The following is a 20,121-nucleotide window of genomic DNA, read 5'->3' on the forward strand; positions in this document are numbered from 1 at the left end:
ACAAATTATATGCTTATGATAACAAAGGAAAATAAAAAATAATAAAGTTAGGAAATTTAGGCACAAATAGTACAATCAAGAACAAAAACCAAAGTTTAAGGCTCAAAAAGGGTAACTAAGGATAAAAATTTTATCGGTTAGTTGGAAAGGCTCAAACATTTACCAAAGAAAATTGCCTAAATCATCTCTACTTAATACTTCATTTAGAATTTCGTCTCAACAAATTAATTGAGCAAGTTCTAGCTTATTTCAATATCCACCAAACATACTAATTCCCACAATACTTATAAAATTATATAATGTAAAGCATAAATAGAAATATATATAATTATATGCATATATACGTAAATAGAAATATATATAAAAAAAAATTAAAAAAAAGTTATATATATATATGTATACCTGAATAACTATACGAAATCTATATATATATAATTTCGGTAAAATTTTTATATCTATAGAATCTATATATATATGTATATATAATTTCAGTAAAAAAAAATTTCTATAGAATATATGCATATATATATATCTCTGTATAATATATATATTATAAATATACAATATATCTGTTTATAATTTATTTATTTATTTTATAATATATATATATGTATATCCAAATACCCTAATACCCATTGGCATCTTCCCCATATTCCCATACCACCAGCGGCGCAGCCACAACCCCATCGCACCACCAGCCAAGCCACCTCCGAACACCCCAAACCGCGGCCTACCACCTCCCATCCATCCCCGACCTTCCCTAGATATATCCCACCCACCCATCAATCACCAGCATTACCCCAGACGCCCGTGCGTCTCGACCCCAGGCGACCCCCTGACCTCGCCTCTTCGCACGCTGTAGCCGAGCAACCCAGAGCGCCGAACCCAGGCCCCATCGCGCCACATTCAGGCGCCCATCCTCACAAACCAAGCCGAAACTCCCACCAGCAATCACTCGACCTCCTAGGCGCATCCGAGTCCCTGTGCACTCCCCGTCTCAGCCGAGGTGATCCCAAGCCTCAGAACCCCGGGTATCTCTACGCTAACCCCAGCTCTCGGCAACTAAGCACCAAGCTCCTCACGAGGCAAACATTTGGGGTACTACTTCTTTGTTCAGATGTACTCTTGTGACTATTGCTGGGGCTTTGGATTTTTCTGTTAGTGTGTTCTTCTGGGGGTCAACTATCGGATTATTAGTTGGAAGTGTTCTTTGTACTGCTCTGTTGTTGTGTTGCTCTGCCCACTCTCTTTACTGATAAGCAGTATATTGACTTGTTGGGTACCCATTTTGTTGTGGGACAGCCTTGTTATTTAGCTGCTGTTTTTTTTTTATTTTTCCTATCATGACCATTAAAACGAGAGCACAGAGAAAGAACCCAAAATCTACCCCACTTTCCCCTGTCCCACCTTCAGCTACACCAAAGTCCACCAACCCCGAGGCCTCCACTATCACACCTGACCCCACACCACCTGCTCCTCAGCCATCACAAGCTACAGCAAAACAAACCAAACCAGCACCCCCCAAGAAACAGCAACCCAAACCAACCCACAAATCCAAGCAAACAAAGACCACCAGTCCTATACCATCCAGGGCCAACACCACTGAAACGCAAGACAAAATCCAGGACCAACGAGCACACCAAGGCGGGTCCATCTACTCAACCCCACAATGCGGAGAAATTTCATTGCGCCGAGGCTGCACAGCGCTTCGAGAAGCTTAAAACTAAAAAGTTATGGCCCGAATGGGGGTTTTTACCTGCTACTTTTGAGTTGCCAGCCTATATCACTGAAGTTATTGAGAAGCACCAGTGGGCCAGGTTCTGTTTGAAGCCCAAGTGGGCGTGTGTGCCCCTTGTGCGTGAATTTTATGCCAACTTGGTGACCGAGGCGAACCCTGAAGTAATAGTCCGCGGTACCTCTGTTTCCTTTTCAGCAGAGGTTATTAATGAATTTTATGGGTTGCCCATTTATGTGGATGCCGACTTCCAAGACTTAGTTTCTGCCCCCACGCCATAACACTTTGATGAGGCACTTCGCACCGTGGCTATTCCTACTGCCTCTTGGACTGTATCCACCACTGGTCGTCGTACTTTATCTTATGCTTTCGTGACTCCTAAAGCTAGTGTATGGCTTGCCTTCATCAAATGGGCACTGCAACCAATCACCCATGATACGACTGTGAATCAAGACCGCGTGCTGCTGCTGTATTGTATTTTGGCAGGCAAGAGTATCGATGTTGGGTAGATCATTATGCAAGAAATCTTTAGTTGCGCCAAAAAGAATTCTGGTCGTTTGTTCTTTCCTGCGCTGATTACTCAGTTATGTTTGAAGGCGGGAGTCACTATCAGCCCTTCGGAAGAAGTGTTGCAAGGGCGTGTCGACATTGATTTGGTTTCCATTCACCGAGTGCAAGGCCATGGCGCTAAATCAGATCGTGGTAAAGCACCTGTGAGCGATGAAGCGTCGCCTACCTCCACTACTGCCATGTTGTTATCTATGATCCTGAGTCGTGTGGAGCACAGTGAGCAGCAACAGATTGAGTATTTTAAGTATGCGAAGAAGCGGGATGCTGCTTTGATTAAATCTCTGCTTTAGTATCCTGAAAGCTTCAAGACACTTCTCATCGAACTCAAATGGCACCCCATTCATCAACAATGCCGAGAGTGGCTTAGAAATCTTGGAGAAGTCCTTTATAAATCTTCTGTAGAACCCCGCATGACCAAGGAAACTTCTCACCCCTTTCACTGAAACTGGAGGTGGTAAGTTTTCAATAATAGAAATTTTAGCCCTATCAACCTCAATACCATTCTTAGACACCTTGTGCCCAAGTACTATGCCTTCATTTACCATGAAATGGCATTTTTCCCAATTCATGACTAAATTCGTCTCTTCATATCTTCTCAACACAGCCTCTAAATTCCTTAAACAATCGTCAAAAGAAGACCCCATAACAGAAAAATCATCCATAAAGATCTCAATGCTTCGTTCCACCATATCAGAAAAAATAGCCATCATACACCTTTGCAAAGTGGCTGGAGCATTGCACAACCCAAAAGGCATACGACGGAATGCAAATGTACCATATGGACAGGTGAAAGTCGTATTCTCTTGATCCTTAGGAGCAATGGCTATTTGATGGTACCCTGAGTAGCCATCCAAAAAACAATAATACTGGTGTCCAGCCAACCTGTCTAACATCTGATCAATGAAAGGCAGTGGAAAGTGATCTTTTCTGGTTGCTTTGTTCAGCTTGTGATAATCAATACAAATCCTCCAACCAGTTACTATACGCGTTCGGTTAAGTTCATTATTGTCATTATTTACTACTGTAATCCCTCCTTTCTTAGGGACTACCTGAACTGGACTTACCCAATTACTATCTGAAATGGGATAGATCACACCAACATCTAACCACTTCAAGATCTCCTTCCTTACCACCTCTTTCATTGCTGGATTCAATCGACGTTGTGCTTCAATGAAGGGCTTACTATCATCTTCCATCAAGATCTTGTGCATAAATGTGGATGGACTTATTCCCTGAATATCTGCCAACGTCCATCCAATTGCCAACTTATGGGTTCTCAAAATCCTTAAAAGTTTTTCCATCTCCTCAGTGGAAAGAGAAGAAGACACAATGACTGGTAAAGTCTCCTTCTCACCCAAAAAAGCATATCGAAGATGTGCTGGCAATGATTTCAATTCCAACTCTGGAGGTTTCTGAACTGATGGTAATGGTCTTTCAGGTCCTTGGCCCAAATCTTCATATTTTCGATTATAAATTTTCCCTTTAGAATTCATCCACTGTACACACTCTTGGACCTCACTGTCTAACTTAGCATCTATATCATCAATTGTCAAACTCTTCTGAAGTGAATCCTCTATGAGATTAATTTTTGCCACTGCTTTCTCTACCATGTCAACTTTGAAACAACTGTCATTTACATTTGCAAACTTTAAGGCCTTAAACACATTGAATACCACTTCTTCACCCTGGACTCGAAGTGTCAGTTCACCCTTTTGAACATCAATTAAAGCCTGCCCAGTAGCTAAAAATGGTCTTCCCAGAATGATTGGGACATTTTCATCTTCTTCCATATCCAATCTATGAAATCTGCCGGAAAAATGAATTTGTCCACTTTAACAAGGACATCCTCTATGATTCCTCTGGGGTGTTTAACTGAACGATCTGCTAGTTGTAATGTAACTGTTGTAGGACTAGCCTCCCCCAAACCAAGTCTTCTGAATACAGACAAAGGCATCAGATTTATACTTGCCCCCAAATCACACAAAGCATGCTTACATTCAAACTTCCCGATTGTACACGGTATAGTAAAGCTCCCCAGATCTCTCAACTTTTGGGGTAACTTCCTCTGCAATATTGCACTGCACTCTTCAGTGAGCGACACCGTCTCATAATCTTCCATCTTCCTTTTCTTGGACATAATCTCTTTCATAAATTTCACATAGCTGGGCATCTGCTCTAATGCCTCAGCAAAAGGAATATTGATATGCAACTTTTTGAATACCTCTAAAAACTTAGAAAACTGTTTATCCAGTGTAGTTTTTCTAAGCCTCTGAGGATATGGAACTCGAACTGGCTGGTCATCAACAAAGGGAGGACACTTGTTTGAACCCTGGTGGTCTTCAGTAACCCCTTTCTCATTTGTATCTGATTTCTCACCCAACTCTTCATTCTGAACCACTGACTTTTGTACACTGGGCTGCTCCACTTGCTTACCATTCCTCAACGAAATTGCTTGACAGTTCTCTTTAGGATTTACCACAGTATTGCTAGGCAAATTCCCTTGCGGTCTGTTATTAAGCATGTTGGCCAACTGACCCACTTGTGTCTCAAGGTTTCGAATGGAGGATCTGGTCTCAGTCATGAATTGAGTCTGACTATTAGTGAGAGTCAACAAGGCTGTTTGCAAGTCATTAGGCTTTTCTGGTTGATCTTGCGGTCTAGGCTGGTGTGACGATGATGCTTGATTCATAGGCTGTTGTGACATGTTTTGCTAGTATGGCCCTTGAGATTGTGACTGTTGGTCCTGATTGTTTCTCCATGAGAAATTTGGGTGATTTCTCCACCCAGGATTGTAAGTGTTGGAGAACGGGTTTTGATATGGCCTCTGAAAATTACCAACTGCCTGTACTTGAGCCTGATCAACTAGCATATTACCATACATGTTGGCCGCTGTACACTGTTCATACAAATGAGGCCCTCCACATATTTCACACCCTGATTACATCTGTATAGCCTGGGCTTGAGCTGAGATCTTGTTTTGTTGCAACTGTTTTGTCAATGAAGCAACCTGAGCAGTTAAAGCAGTGATAGCATCTAATTCATGTACCCCCAAACACTTTTCTCTGTCAGGTGTCTCGTTCGGCAGGCCACTGATAATTGTTCATAGCCATCTCCTCTAACAATTCATATGCCTCATCATCCCATTTACTCATGAAAGCACCACCTGCTGCTGCATCTATTATAGTGCGAGTTGTATCGCAAAGCCCATTATAAAAATTGTGGACTAACATCCACTTCTCTATACCGTGATGAGGGCATTTCCTGAGCAGGTCTTTGAATCTTTCCCAAGCATCATACAATGACTCTCCCTCATTCTGATAGAAGTTATTGATTTCTCCCCTCAACTTAGCAGCTTTTGCAGGAGGAAAAAACTTGGAGAGAAACTTCTGAGCTAGTTCCTCCCATGTATTGATTGAGTTGGCCTGTAGAGAAATAAGCCAACTTTTTGCCCTGTCCCTTAGTGAAAAAGGGAACAATCTCAACCTTATTGCATCATCGCTCGCCCCATTAAACTTGAACGTTGCACATAGCTCAAGGAAGTTCACTATGTGCAAGTTAGGATCCTCATTGGGGAGACCACCAAACTGGACAGAAGTCTGGACCATTTGTATCATCACCAGCTTAATCTCAAAGTTATTGGCAGTAACAGTCGGCGGCCCAATGCACGAGTGCACTCCTGTGACAGCAGGGAGCACATAATTTCTTAATGCTCGCACATTTTGGTCCTGAGCGATGTGATTTTGACCATCATTGTTGTTAACCCCGTCTCTTTGGTTTGTAGCCATTGATGCTTCTAACCTCTTATTCCTTCTGTTTTTTCTGCAGGATCTTTCATTTTCAGGATTAATAGGCAAAAGATTTGTAGATCCTTCACGCCGCATACAAAAGATTCACCTATTATAACAAAGTGCGACAACTTAGATTAGTTCAACTAAATAAAAACAGCCAAATTAGAATAAAAATTAACTATTTTGATATTAATCGAATATTAATTCCCCAGCAACGGCGCCAAAAACTTTTTGCTATTTTTTTACTGCGCAAGTATACGCAATCGAATAAACAAGTAATAGTAGTGGAAATACAGTATCGTTCCGTCAGGGAATTGATCTAATAATTACCAATAGCAAACTTTTATTTCTATTTGACTAATGAAAATTTAATGACAATTAACAACGAACAACAAACTAGAAAAGCATAATTTAATTAACGAAATTTAATATAAGAGAAATATTAGAGCATTCTAATTTCATCAACCTTCAATTCTATTCAAACAATAATACTACTAATATGTTTCTTTGATCTATGATTATAGCAAATTTACTATTGACAATTCTATTATTTCTCAAGATATAAAATATTCAGTTTACCTGTGAATTCTCTACATGCCTGTGATAAATTCTACACAGAAACCGCATTAAGAACAAAAGCCTAATTGCTACACAAACCAATTTGATACTTTCGTTCTAAATTGAAATCTATGTCTATTGCCTAAAGCTATTCCAATTCTCATTTTTCAGATATTGCATTAAAACCAATAATCATGCAAAAGATGGCCAATCAATTACAAGCATTAAACATAAGAACAATAGATAAACATAAATTCAAAGAATCATAGAAATTGCATTAAAGATGAATAGAATATCCAATGACTACATTAAAATACTCTAAATAAGAATTTAGTTCATAATATTAAACCTCATCACATAATCTAAAATTCAAAAGCATAAAGAAAATAAAATAAGTGAATTCTTCTCTGTTTTCTTCCAATCTTCTTTTTATTCTTTTTTCAAAAACCAAAACCTACGAATTTTCATAAAAATTTCCAAAAATACCCTTGGTCGATATATCGCCTACAATACTGCAATATATCGCCTGCCGAATGTACTCGATAAAACCGCAATTTCTGATATCGTTTCTGCTAAGCCAAAAATTGAAATTCCTCAAGTGGCGATATATCGCCCAAGACAGGCGATATATCGCCTGTACCAAATCTCCAAATATGAACCAATTTCGACTACTCAAACAGATATTTATCCGAGCTCTCGTACTAATCAGAATTATAGCGACACACTGCACAAGTTCACTAAATAAATTAAATACAAACTTTCTCTTGAGAAAAACAACCAAATCAAACTGAAAAAGTTATAAATAAGCGTATATTTTGTACGCTTATCAGCAGAAAACACATAAAACTCATAAAAACACAGACTGTGAAATCTCTCTAACAAACCAAAAAACACACCAATATAAGCTCAGATCTGTTCGAAATAGCCAAAAACAAAAGTAAACAAATAGTACCCAACACAAAAAAATGAACAATCTTCTTACCCATGGTATATCTCCTCCAAAATGAAAGAGTTAATAGTGATAATATTTTTTGGTAATAGTAGAGACTATTAAGCATACAAATTGAAATTTCTCATACAAAATATGATATTTTCATAATAAATATATATAAAATAATATTTTTTTGGGCCATGGTAAAAGTCGTATCGTCCGCTTATACCAAGAGATAGGCTAGTCCATAATAATGGAATCTTTTTAAAAATATGATATTTTTAAAAAAAATTAATGAATAAAAATATAATTTTACCATATCACTAACTTTGTCAAATCAAAGTTAAAAAAGTCATATGTAATATATGGCATTTTAAATAATTAAATTTTAAAATTTACAAATTAATTATACAAAAATTATGACTTATTAGTAAAACTAAAAAAAACCATAAAAATATCAATAAAAGTGTTTTAATATCATGAAATTTAATCGCTAAAAAATTATTATGAAATTTTAATTTGTATTAATAAGTGTGCAAGTCTAATATATTATGTGTATTTTTCTCTTAAAAATACGAAGAAATATCATTTTAATACAAAGTAATATTTTTATTTTTTAATTATTAAATTCTATTTCAATTCTAACTTTATTCTCATTTTTCTTATTTCACTACTTCCAACTAAATAAGCCAACAAATTCAACCCATATCTTGGTTTTGTGCGGACGACTTAAGTAATTTAATTATTTCTTTACTAATGATGAAACATTTTATACAAGAAAAACTTGATATTTTATGCATCATCGTATAGCCTATTTTAAAAATATGCAAGATTATTAAAGATCATAAAATTATGCATTTTTCTAAAAATTTAACTATATTGTCCTTCCCATAAACAACTCCCACTCTCTCTCTCAAGCTTTCTCTATCCACCATATTTTGTATACCTATATTTTGTATACCAAGATGGCGCCGCTACCACCACCTCTCTACGACAGCATAGTCCACAAATTATTAATTTAAAAAATAAAGAGTCCAAACGAGTAATCGGTTAAAATACAAAATTCAAAATAGTGTGAACCCTTATAAAAAATATAAAGAATTTTTAATTTTTGAATAAATACATGATCCAAAGATTAATTTATAAAAATAAAGAGTCAAACGGGTAATCAACCAAAATACAATATTCAAATAATTGATCTATTTATTCTTACATTTAATATTTTAACAAAACACAAGATCTAAAAGTTGATTTAAAAAAAAGGTCAAACGGGTAATTAGCCAAAATAATATGTATTATTAAGAATTTCTCAAAAACCTGTAGGAGGTTTGTTATACAATGAACACCATTATGAAAAAAAAAAACTACGGTCAAGACGCTTTTATGTATCCATATAAGAAGTATGTTGTACGGATTGGGTGAAAATAAATCCATACCACACAATCTCCCAAAAAAAATTATTAATTTTAATTATAATAAATGACTGTGCAAAGCACGGTTATGTTTTCTAATTCCTTGCATAATTTTTCGAGTGCAAATTAAAAAATAAAAGTGGAGAACCATCCAATTCTTTATCTTCTTCAATTTAATAATTAAGAGAATTTATTTATTTTGTACCCCATATTTTTGTAAAGTATCGTTTTTGCACTCTCTTTTTATAATAATACTCATATGATACACTGTATTTTAATATCATATATATTTGGTACCCTAGATTCAGATTTGATAAATAAAATTTTGTTAATATAATCAAACTGTCATCAATTATATGTAATTAAGTAATTAAATTTGATTAAATTGAAAAGCTTTTATTAATTAAATTTAAATTTAAAGTACTAAATATAAATGATTTTAAAATAATGAGTACTAAACATACACTCTTTTAAATTACATAATATCAAATAAGCATTACAGTATCCAAAGTTACCAAAACGATAATCATAAGGTATCAAACTTTTTTTTTTTTTTTACAATAAAACCAATTTCATATATACATATTGTTATAATACATTGTTCTGGACACAACTTAGAATTTCTTCTCAGAGCATCCAATCTGTTTCAATGGGGAGAAAACCATGGTCTCGGAAAATATATCCTTCATTTTTCAAGATTCTTTTGGATGACTTCTCAAACAAGTTGGTAAGTATTACACAGTGAATGTTTCGTAGATTAATTCTTTACTAATTAAAATAAGGTTCCTCTATTTCCTCACTTTGTGTGTATATTGTCACATGTACTATGCCTTTTGGTTTCAGCAAATTCCAGTGGCTTTTGCCAAGAATTTTGATGGAGAAGCTTCTCAACAATGTCTCATTTGGAACCCTTTTAAGAAATTTTGGAATGTTAACGTGGAAAAAACCAATAACAGATTGTTTTTTCAAAAGGGTTGGAATCTATTTTTGCTAGACAATGGTTTAGAGTTTGGTGACCTTCTTGTCTTTCACTATAATGCTGGGAAATCAGAATTTTATGTTGATTTTTATGGGAAAAATTGCTGTCAAAAAAGGGGCATATCGCTAGGTTTTCACAGAAAGGAAGATCAATCTGAAAATAATCTTGATGCTAATCAAACAAATATGGTAAATATTGGAGTAATTGACCTTGAAACTGAAGATTCTGAGCCTATTGAGCAATATAGAAGTGAATCATCAGAAGATGAATTTTTTGAAGAGAAAACTCAAACTAAGCGTGGTGGTTCAGGTATATCTATTTAGTAAATAAATATAAATTAACATGTTTTCTGGAGTAATGAGAAAGCACATTTTTTTTTTTTGTTTATCTTTTATTGCAGGAAGGCCTCGATTTCGATCTCGTTGTGATAGAGAAGTGAGAGCACTCGAAGAAGCCAACAAATACATTCCAAAGCATCCTTTTTTCAAATTAGTAATGGCTGAAAGTTATGTGATGAAGGGACTTTTGGTACAAAAACTAATGCTTATTTACATAGTTTCTTGCATATGATTTGTCACCATCTTTAAAAATTGGTTCTAACTATAACAAAGCCAATATATATAACAAAATATTCATGATTTTACATGGTTGAGGTTAAGGACTTATAGTCGCAGTAAGAATGAAATATATGGTGTTTTGCAGGGTTTACCAATCAGCTTTTACAGAACACATATGAAGCAAATGCAGAGAAATGGAAGCTTTATCATGTTGCAACATTTAGGGAAGTCATGGCCAGTGAAGTTTTGCATTGACGAGCCGCTTAGGGCAAGGTTCGCCTTAGGATGGGGTAAGTTTGTGAAGGACAACACTATAGAATTGGGAGATGTTTGTGTCTTTGAGCTAATGGATGTGAGTGTGATGAAGGTCTGTATATTTAGAGGTTAAATAGTTGTAATAGTTTCTCTATTTTGGTAAATCATTTGTTGTTACTTTGGTATAGGTGTTTAATTATATAGTTTGACTCCAAAATAAGTTTGTCTTATTTACTTTAGTAAGAAGATCAAGCTTTCTTTTGTTTAATTATACTAGTTTATGCTTCAAGTTCCACATTAGATTACTCTTCTCTTTCGTAAAAATTATTTGTTTCTGTCTGTTGAATGTCGATATGTAATTTTTTTTTTTTTTTTAAATCTTCTACTTTCTGAGGTTGTTCCATATATATTCCAACAAAAAATAAAATAGTAAAGCAAGAGGAGAGCAAAATGTCAAGAATGGTGAGGTCCCCAAACATGTCTCTGTCTTTCTCTGGAGTGAGTCCTGAGTTTTTCAAAGTTTTCATCCCCAAATCCCATTCTGAAATGTTGGAGATAGCAACTAACATTGGTGATATTATATAGTTGTTAATTACTATGGGCTAGTTCTTTCAGTTAGGTTAGTTGTAGTATATATATATATGTATGTTTTTGTCATGGTTTGAGCTCCACCACGCCAAGAAATTGAGTTGAATCAACCTGCAAGAAAGTGAGACCATGAAAACCAAACACAAACACCAGCAAGCAATTGCTCAAACACTATTGCAACAGAATTAGAGAAATGCTTGAGAAAGTATTGAGAATAGAGAAAAAATTTATACTGATTTGATCCAAGCTTCTTCACTATGTAGAAAATGATATACAAGTCTTTACAACACCTCACAGCTCCTTTTCTCTCCCATTCTCAACTCAATACATCAATGGCAGAGAAACTCGGTTTACAACACAAAGTAAGCCCTCACTAAACTCTACACTCACCATTTTACAATCATTCCCAAAGCTTTCTCACAACTCAATCAAACTCTTCTTGATTCTTGCACACACTAAATGAATTCTTGATTACTGAGAAAGTTGTGACTGAATGAGAGGAGACCAGCTAGTACATATAGAGTTAATTATGCTATATGACACTTCAGCAGCTAGTGTCATTTTAAGTAAGACTCCCTAGAAAAATGACTTGTGGTATTAGTATTTTTGAAAAGAAGAGCCAGAGGTCAGAAAGACCTCCTCTCAAAAACAATAATAACCCTCACTTTTGGCAGAGGAATACCGTGGAAACAAAAATAAGAAAGATACAAAGCCTTAGAAAAAACCAGAACAAGAAAGATTACGACCACAAATACATCCATTCCCTACAAAGATCCAAAAAGAAAACATCCTCAAATCCTTTCGACCTATATACGCAAGTAGCCACCCAGAATCTAATTTTATCCCAAAGAGAATCATCAGGGCAAGAGGATTCTTCAAAGATCTTGCTATTTCTCTCCAACCAAATAACCCAGAAAGTTGCCAACACGGTACTTTGCCAAAGACGAGCCATTCTCTTCTCTCCCTCTAGTTGACACACAAACAGTTGCGAACACGAGGAAGACATACACCAAGATACCCTGAACTCGTTTAACACTTTACCCCAAAGAGCCATGGAAAAAGAGCACTCTAGGAACAGATGAGTAATTGATTCACCGTTGTTTTTACAACAAACACACCAATTTGGTGACAAATAATGAAAAGGTCTTCTTCTCTGCGAATTGTCGAGGACACTTAACTTATTCGAGAATAACAGCCAACCAAACACTTTCACTTTCGAAGGGACCACACTCTTCCATAACCTCTTAGCCCAAGGTAACTCTGGACCTAAATTAGCGTAGGACAAACTATGAAAGGCAGTCTTGCAATTGAAAACTCCACTATTATCTGGAATCCAAATCCTCTTATCCTCCAAGATCGGGGGTAAATCCACAAACTTAATCAAATTTAACAGCTCAACCAAACTAGGAATCTCCCTATCAAATAGATTCCTTCTGAATCGAAAGTCCCAGTCTAGGCCGCCTGAACTGTTGACCTCCTCCCCCACTACCATGTCCTTAATCAAATAATTCTTGGCCTCCGTTACCCTGAATAAATCAGGGTATTTCGATTTGAAAGAGCACTCACTAATCCAAACATCCTCCCCAAAACGAATCCTGTATCCCCTTCCAACTTTAAAATAGACCAAGCTTCTAAACTCCTCATACAAAGTCGAGATGTCTCTCCAAGGGCCACGAACAGAAAATCTACCTCCAACATTAGTATCCCAGTGGCCCCCATCACTCCCATATATGCTTTTGACCACCCTATGCCACAAAGAAGTACTCTCCAAAGGAAACTGCCACAACCACTTGAAGAGAAAATCCTTATTCCTCAACGCTAGATTTCCAATTCCCAAGCCCCCGTGACTACGTGATTTACATACATCGTGCCAAGATACCAAGTGGTCTGCCCCTGACTGTTCCGCACCTTCCCACAAGAAATCCCGCATAAGCTTTTCAATAATCCCCACCACACTCTTAGGGATACAGAACAACGATAAATAAAAAACTGGGATTGAAGACAAAACCGACTGAATATGAGTCAACCTACCACCTCTAGACAAAAAAGCACTCTTCCAAGATTCCAAACAATTAGCACATTTCGAGATAACATGCTCCCTAAATCCCTTGGAACGAGGAGGATCCCACAAAGGAAGACCCAAATACTGAATCGGCCACTGTCCCACCTCACAATCTATCTCTTTTGCTTGCCGCTCCACTACCTCCTCATTCAAATTGATCCCCAACAATTGACATTTCTGCAAATTGATAGATAAACCAGACACAACACTGAAAACCTTAAGGATATCCAAGAGCACAACCAATGACTCCTCATCGTTCACAAAAAATATCGTATCCTCGGCAAACTGAAGATGATTGACATCCACCTTATCCTTACCTACTGTGAAACCTCTAAAAGCTGAACTACTTTTAGCCTTATCAATCATTCTGCCCAGAACATCTGCTACCAAAGTAAACAAGAACGGGGATAAGGAATCCCCTTGGCGAAGACCCCTCGAACCTTTGAACTTTCCCCTCGGTCGCCCATTTAAAAATATAGAAAAAGATGTGGAGGATAGACAACCACGAATCCACCTTCTCCAAAGATCGCCAAACCCTTTCTTTTTCATAACTAAATCCAGGAATCCCCAATCCACACAATCATAAGCCTTAGTAAAATCAATTTTGAAAACCCAACCCTTTCTACCCTTGCTCCTGTACTCCTCTACTGCCTCGTTTGCGATCAATACTGTATCCAAAATTTGCCTACCCTCCACAAAAGCTCCTTGTGATTCCGTAATTGTGTTAGAAAGAACTCCCCGAAGTCTATAAGCCAACACCTTTGATATGACTTTGTAAAGACTAGTAACCAGGCTAATAGGCCTATAATCCCTCACTCGACATCTATTTAATTTCTTAGGAATAAGACAAATAAATGTTTCATTGGTTCTTCCATGAATGATGTCGTCATTGAAAAAACCTTCAAAGACTGCGAGAAGATCTTTTTTGACAACATCCCAATTACTCTGATACACAGCCATGGAGAAACCATCTTGCCCCGGGGATTTAGAGTCGTCACACGCGAAAACCGCTTGTTTAATTTCGTCTTTCGCGAAAGGCCGCTCTATAAAAGACGCCATAACCGCTGAAATCGGAGACCAAGAAATGCCCTCCACTCCAATCCAGACTCTGGGAACCGCTGAATACAAAACAGAATAGAAACCCACAATAGTCTTTTCAATATCTGCATCTTCAACCCAAACAGTACCATCTTCTTCCTCTATCCTAGAAATAAAGTTTCTCGCTTTCCAAGCACTAAGGATACTATGGAAAATTTTGGAGTTAGCATCCCCTTCCTTGGCCCATTGACCCTTCACTTTAAACCAAACACTATTTCCTCCTCAAAGAAAATCTGCTGCCATTCTTCCTTCACCTTAGAGCGTTCCAGATGAAAATGGTCATTCCACGATCCCCCCTCCTCTAATCTGTCTTTTTCAAACAACCTTCTTTCAAGCAACTGTTTTTGCACTTTCCAAGTCCCATAGGCATGCCGACTCCACGTCTTAATTTTATCTCGAACCATTGCAAGCTTAGACATCAATTGAAAACCCGGCCAACCATGCACTTTAGCCGAATCCCACCACTGCTGGAAATTGCTAGAGAACTCCCTATGCTCCAGCCAAGCATTTTCAAAGCTGAAAGGAGAAGGCCCCCACGAAGGAGGACTCGAATCTAACACCACCGGACTATGATCAGAAACTATTCTAACCATAACTTCTTGTCGAACGAAGGAGCATAGTCCTGACCAAGAGGGTGTATGAAGGAATCTATACAGTCTACAAAAAATAGGCTTTTGTCTATAATTTGACCACGTGAACCGCCCATTTTGAAGTTTGGGGTCAACCAATTTAACTCTCTAATCAAAGCATCAAACTTCTTCATACTCCTAGTATTTGACTTGCTATTCAGTTTCTCATCAACCCTCCTAACCACATTAAAATCTCCCCCAACGCACCAATTATTACCACAAATAGTGCTCAAACTTGCTAATTCATCCCAAAAGCTATCTCTCTTACCATACACTACAGGCCCATAAACACCTGAGAACCACCACGGTTCCTTCCCCTCAGCCACCAAGTGGATAGAAACAGAGAAATCCCCAACTAAAGAGTCAATAACGGAAACACTCCTAGTATCCCAAACTACCAAGGTTCCTCCCGACCGACCAATCGCCTCCTGAAGAATCCATCCTTTAAACCTAGACCTCCAAATGCTTCCAATGAACCTCCTATCTATTGACGCCTTTTTAACCTCTTGAAGAATAATAATATCTGGATTAACTTTACAGATTAATTCCTTAATCGCTTTATGTTTTCCTTTGGTACCACATCCCCTCACATTCCAAGAAAGAATCTTCATAAGTCATAATTATACCCCTCAACATTCCTCTTCCTTTTATCATAGTTGACATTGAAACTCAGCTTTAGTAATTCGCGGCGACTTTTCTGAGAAAGACTTACAGAACCACCTTTATCTACCTCTCCCTTGACACAAGGTATGACCGAAATACCTAGAGAGTGCATGGAATTAATAAGTCGAAGAGACTTAGACAAACTCTTTTCCTCCATTCCCGCAGAGTTGCCCAAAACTACTGAATTTTCCTGTCTAGAAACTTCCTCCAGTACCTCATTCTTATCCTCCCCCTTGACCTCAACCCCAAGCGAGGATTCTCCTTGAATAATATTTCCATCCCACAAGTTACTCACTTGTAATCCTATATCCTCCCTGTCCTCATTTCCACCATCGGAATCATCATCGACATAACCATCTTCTGAGCTACCCGATTCAAAATCGATATTTTCATAACTATAAGACTGAGACGATTTGACTTTTCCCATTGTGCATGGAGAGTTCTCTGGGCAGTAGTGCTCGCATTAGTAATGTAACGCCCTACTGCCTTAGAGCCGTTACTAAGTGGGTTTAAAATGTGCATTAACTCGCTAATCGATATTTTAGGTCAAAAAGTGTGATTAAGCCATAAACAAAGTTATAAACTTTGAAAATAATTCCATTTACTGAAAATCATAAAGTGCTTAACACTTGGGATCCCAAAATACCGTTTAGAAATATTTACAACATATAATTACAACCCAGGTCGACTAGACGACAAAAATCTAAGTTTTAATGCAACCATCTTCCAAAATCACTGGCTGTGGCAGCCAGGCAGGCCAAACATGTATGCACTGCTTCACGCTCTCCGTACTCATGGTTGGTCGACTTTTCCCTTGCCCTTACCTGCACCACAGAGCACCCGTGAGCCGAAGCCCAATAAGAAAACCCTCACAAGCAGAAACATATGCATAACAAACACATAGCATATAAACAGGCCATCAATAGGCTAAACACATATGGCCAAGCCATCCCAGGCGCTTTACCAGGCCCTGGGTTTGCGGTCCACATCGTGAGGATATCCCAGTTATCCTTTAGGGTCTCGCCCTAACAACTCGCACTCCACGTGCTCAACGTTGCTCCCGGCCCCTTGCCGTACTCGACCTTGCACTCAACGTGCCCAACGCCGTTCCCGGCCCCTGCCGACCTCGGCCAGCATCGTTCCTGGCTCTTGCCGAACGCTTACACATTTGTATTCATAGCATAATAGATATACACTTAACATTAAAAAATTCAAACAAAGGGCTACGCCCTGCAATTCAAACATATTGGGCTCAGCCCTGCATATAAGCTCTATGGGAACAGGGGTTCTCTTACCTGCGTCCCGAGCTCTCTGAGCACCAATATCCCGAGTATAGTCCTCTAACTTGAGCCTCGCCGAAACCCTAGTCACAACACATTAAAAAATCCATCCATCAAGTTCTAATCCATTAAATAACTTTGAGCCATATCTCTAATCTTCGGGACCTTGAATTCTATCAATCCGGGTGATAAAATTCGTCCCGAGCCTTAACCATTGAGTTCCCGAGCCTAAAACCCCTCTAGAACCCAAAAATACCTTAAGCGCCGCGGCCCCCAGCTCAACCTGAGGCTTTGCCTCAAGATAGCCCACACGTGCTGCGGCCCTTGCTAAAGGGCGCCGCGGCGCGCCTTCAAATCCTAACGCACCAACTTCAAAGGGGCTGCGGCTCAGCAAGAACAGAGCCGCGGCCCTACCCCTCGAACCCAGAAAATCACCCTGTTTTTACCTCAAAAATCAATCCAATTATACCCAAAATCAAGCTTGCAATTCCAGATAATCATCACAAAGGTTCTAGCCCAGTCTCAACATCAAAACCTATCAAAAACCAGCCCCCAAAACTCAGCCTAACAATCAAAACCCAATTCAAACTTAGCTTACATGCAAACTCCAATATACAACCTTAAAACCAGCTGCGAAATTGGCTCAATTCAACATATTAAGAACTTACCTTGATGAATTATGCTTTTGTGCAGATTCTCTAAGTTCCAAGCTTTAATCTCCCCAAAGTCCCAACTGAATTCCCTTAGCTTCTAGCTAACTTCACCAAGATTTTCCTTAAGCCTCCAAAGGAAAAAAAAACTACTTCAAGAGAGAGAGAGAAGGAGTGGGTCGGTTTCTGAGAGTTCTATGTAATGCTAAGGCTCAGGGTACCGGAGGATTACCTCAAGTCTATAGGGTTACCTCAAGGCTCGGGGTACCGGAAACGTCCCCGAGGGCAAAATGGTAAATTTCCCCAATATTCCCTCCTAGACATTCTAACCTCAAATATATCTCAGAATATTTATTTCCATAACCCGATAACCCCATAATACATCTAATACTCGAAATACCCCTCGACTCGCCCTGAGTCGGATTCTCAACCTCGTTGTGACTTTTTGGCTAACCGCTCCCTAAGACTGTCTCGGATCGTGCTACACAGAAATATAGCACATGCATATCATATTTATCACATTTACGCCCTCAACGGGCTAAAATCACAAACATACCCCTAATATCCAAACAGGGCCCACATGCATATTTAATTCAACTAAACATGCATCTTTATCATATATTCACATAAATTCACATATTAACATATTAACTCATTTATTGCCCTCCAGGCATGCTAATCAAGGCCCTAAGCTTTATTAGCAAATTTTGGTCGTTACAACTATCCCCTCCTTACAAAAATTTCTTCCTCGAAATTACCTGAATAATTCGGGATACCGCTCCCTCATCTCTGATTCAAGTTCCCACGTCGCCTCCTCAACCTTGTTGTTCCTCCACAACACTTTTACCAAGGCGATGGTCTTGCTCTGCAAGACTTTATCCTTCCGGTCAAGAACCTGAACTGGCTTCTCCTCATAGGACAAATCCTGGTCCAGCTCTAAGTTCTCATAACTCAAAACGTGCGTCGAATCTGACACATACTTCCAGAGCAAAGACACATGGAAAACATCATGAACCCCTGACAAAGCTAGAGGCATCGCTAGTCTGTAAGCTACCTCTCCAACCTGTTCCAAAACCTCGAAGAGGCCAACAAACCTAGGGCTTAGCTTGCCTCGAACACCAAACCGTTTCACTCCCCTCAAAGGTGAAACCCTAAGAAACACATAATCACCAACCTAAAATTCCACGCTCCTGCGTTTCAAGTCTGAATAACTTTTCTATCGACTCTAGGAGGTGAGCATTCGCGCTCTAATCTTCTCAATTGCCTCATTGGTCCTTTGAACCATCTTTGGACCCAGATATCTCCTCTCACCTGTCTCATCCCAATGGATAGGTGATCTACACTTCCTTTCGTAAAGCATCTCATGCGGAGCCACTCCGATGGTCGCCTGATAACTGTTGTTGTACGAGAACTCGATCAAGGGAAGATACTTACTCCACGATCCCCCAAAATCTAGCACACAGGCTCGCAACATGTCCTCCAATATCTGAATCGTCCTCTCAGACTGTCCATCTGTCTGAGGATGATAAGCGGTACTAAACCGTAACTGTGTGCCCATAGCCTTCTGCAGACTCTTCCAAAACTTGGAAGTGAAGGTGGGGTCTCTGTCGGACACTATTGACCTCGGAGCCCCATGAAGTCGAACAATCTCCTTCACATATAACTCAGCATATTGTTCCACAGTATAAGTTGTCCTAACAGACAAAAATTGGGCGGACTTGGTATACCTATCCACAACCACCCACACCGAGTCATGCTGTCCCACGGTCCTCGGCAAACCAACCACATAGTCCATGGTGATATCTTCCCACTTCCATTCTGGGATCCCCAAAGGCTGCAGCAACCCCGCTGGCCTCTGATGCTCAGCCTTAACCTGCTGACAAGTTAAGCACTTGGCCACATAATCCACCACATCCCTCTTCATGCCCGACCACCAATACAAAGCTCTCAAATCCCGGTACATCTTCGTTGTACCCGGATGCAAAGAATAGGGAGTAGTATGTGATTCATCTAAGATCTCCCGCTGGATATCAGAATCCATTGGAACGCAGATCCGACCCTTACACTTCAGTAATCCCATCTCTGAAATAGAAAAGTCCTTAGTCGCTCCGACTAAGACATTCTCTCTGTGACCTCTCAACAGGGAATCTTTCCCCTGCGCCTCCTTGATCCTCTCAAGGAGTGTAGACTGAAGAGTGATGTTGGCCAACTGACCAACCACTAACTCTATACCTGCTCTGGTCATCTCCTCAGCTAGCTTATCATATATCTGTCTCGAACTAAACAACTGTCCTGGGCCTTTCCGATTCAATGCATCAGCCACCACATTAGCCTTCCCAGGATAGTATAGGATATCACAATCGTAA

General features: G+C 38.9%; 2 protein-coding genes and 1 non-coding gene across 3 annotated transcripts; 2 read left to right on the top strand and 1 right to left on the bottom strand.

Annotated features, from left to right (window-relative positions):
• Positions 1–5,545: 5,545 nt before the first annotated feature.
• On the top strand, positions 5,546–5,652 carry LOC133813204 (small nucleolar RNA R71). Its single transcript, XR_009884241.1, has one exon. It is a non-coding gene; the product is annotated as a small nucleolar RNA R71 (small nucleolar RNA).
• A 3,780-nt stretch (positions 5,653–9,432) lies between these two features.
• Positions 9,433–11,154, top strand: LOC133779993 (B3 domain-containing transcription factor VRN1-like). The gene is made up of 4 exons (XM_062219885.1): positions 9,433–9,721; positions 9,838–10,282; positions 10,374–10,501; positions 10,676–11,154. The coding sequence occupies exons 1-4, from the start codon at positions 9,644–9,646 to the stop codon at positions 10,916–10,918; spliced, it is 894 nt and encodes a 297-aa protein (XP_062075869.1). The 5' UTR covers positions 9,433–9,643; the 3' UTR covers positions 10,919–11,154.
• A 1,106-nt stretch (positions 11,155–12,260) lies between these two features.
• Positions 12,261–15,773, bottom strand: LOC133780027 (uncharacterized). Its single transcript, XM_062219912.1, has 4 exons — positions 15,124–15,773; positions 14,732–15,022; positions 12,492–14,639; positions 12,261–12,408 (listed from the first exon to the last, which is right to left on the bottom strand). The coding sequence occupies exons 1-4, from the start codon at positions 15,771–15,773 to the stop codon at positions 12,261–12,263; spliced, it is 3,237 nt and encodes a 1,078-aa protein (XP_062075896.1).
• Positions 15,774–20,121: the final 4,348 nt, after the last annotated feature.

This window comes from Humulus lupulus, chromosome 1 (assembly GCF_963169125.1).
Source record: "Humulus lupulus chromosome 1, drHumLupu1.1, whole genome shotgun sequence".
NCBI lineage: Eukaryota > Viridiplantae > Streptophyta > Magnoliopsida > Rosales > Cannabaceae > Humulus > Humulus lupulus.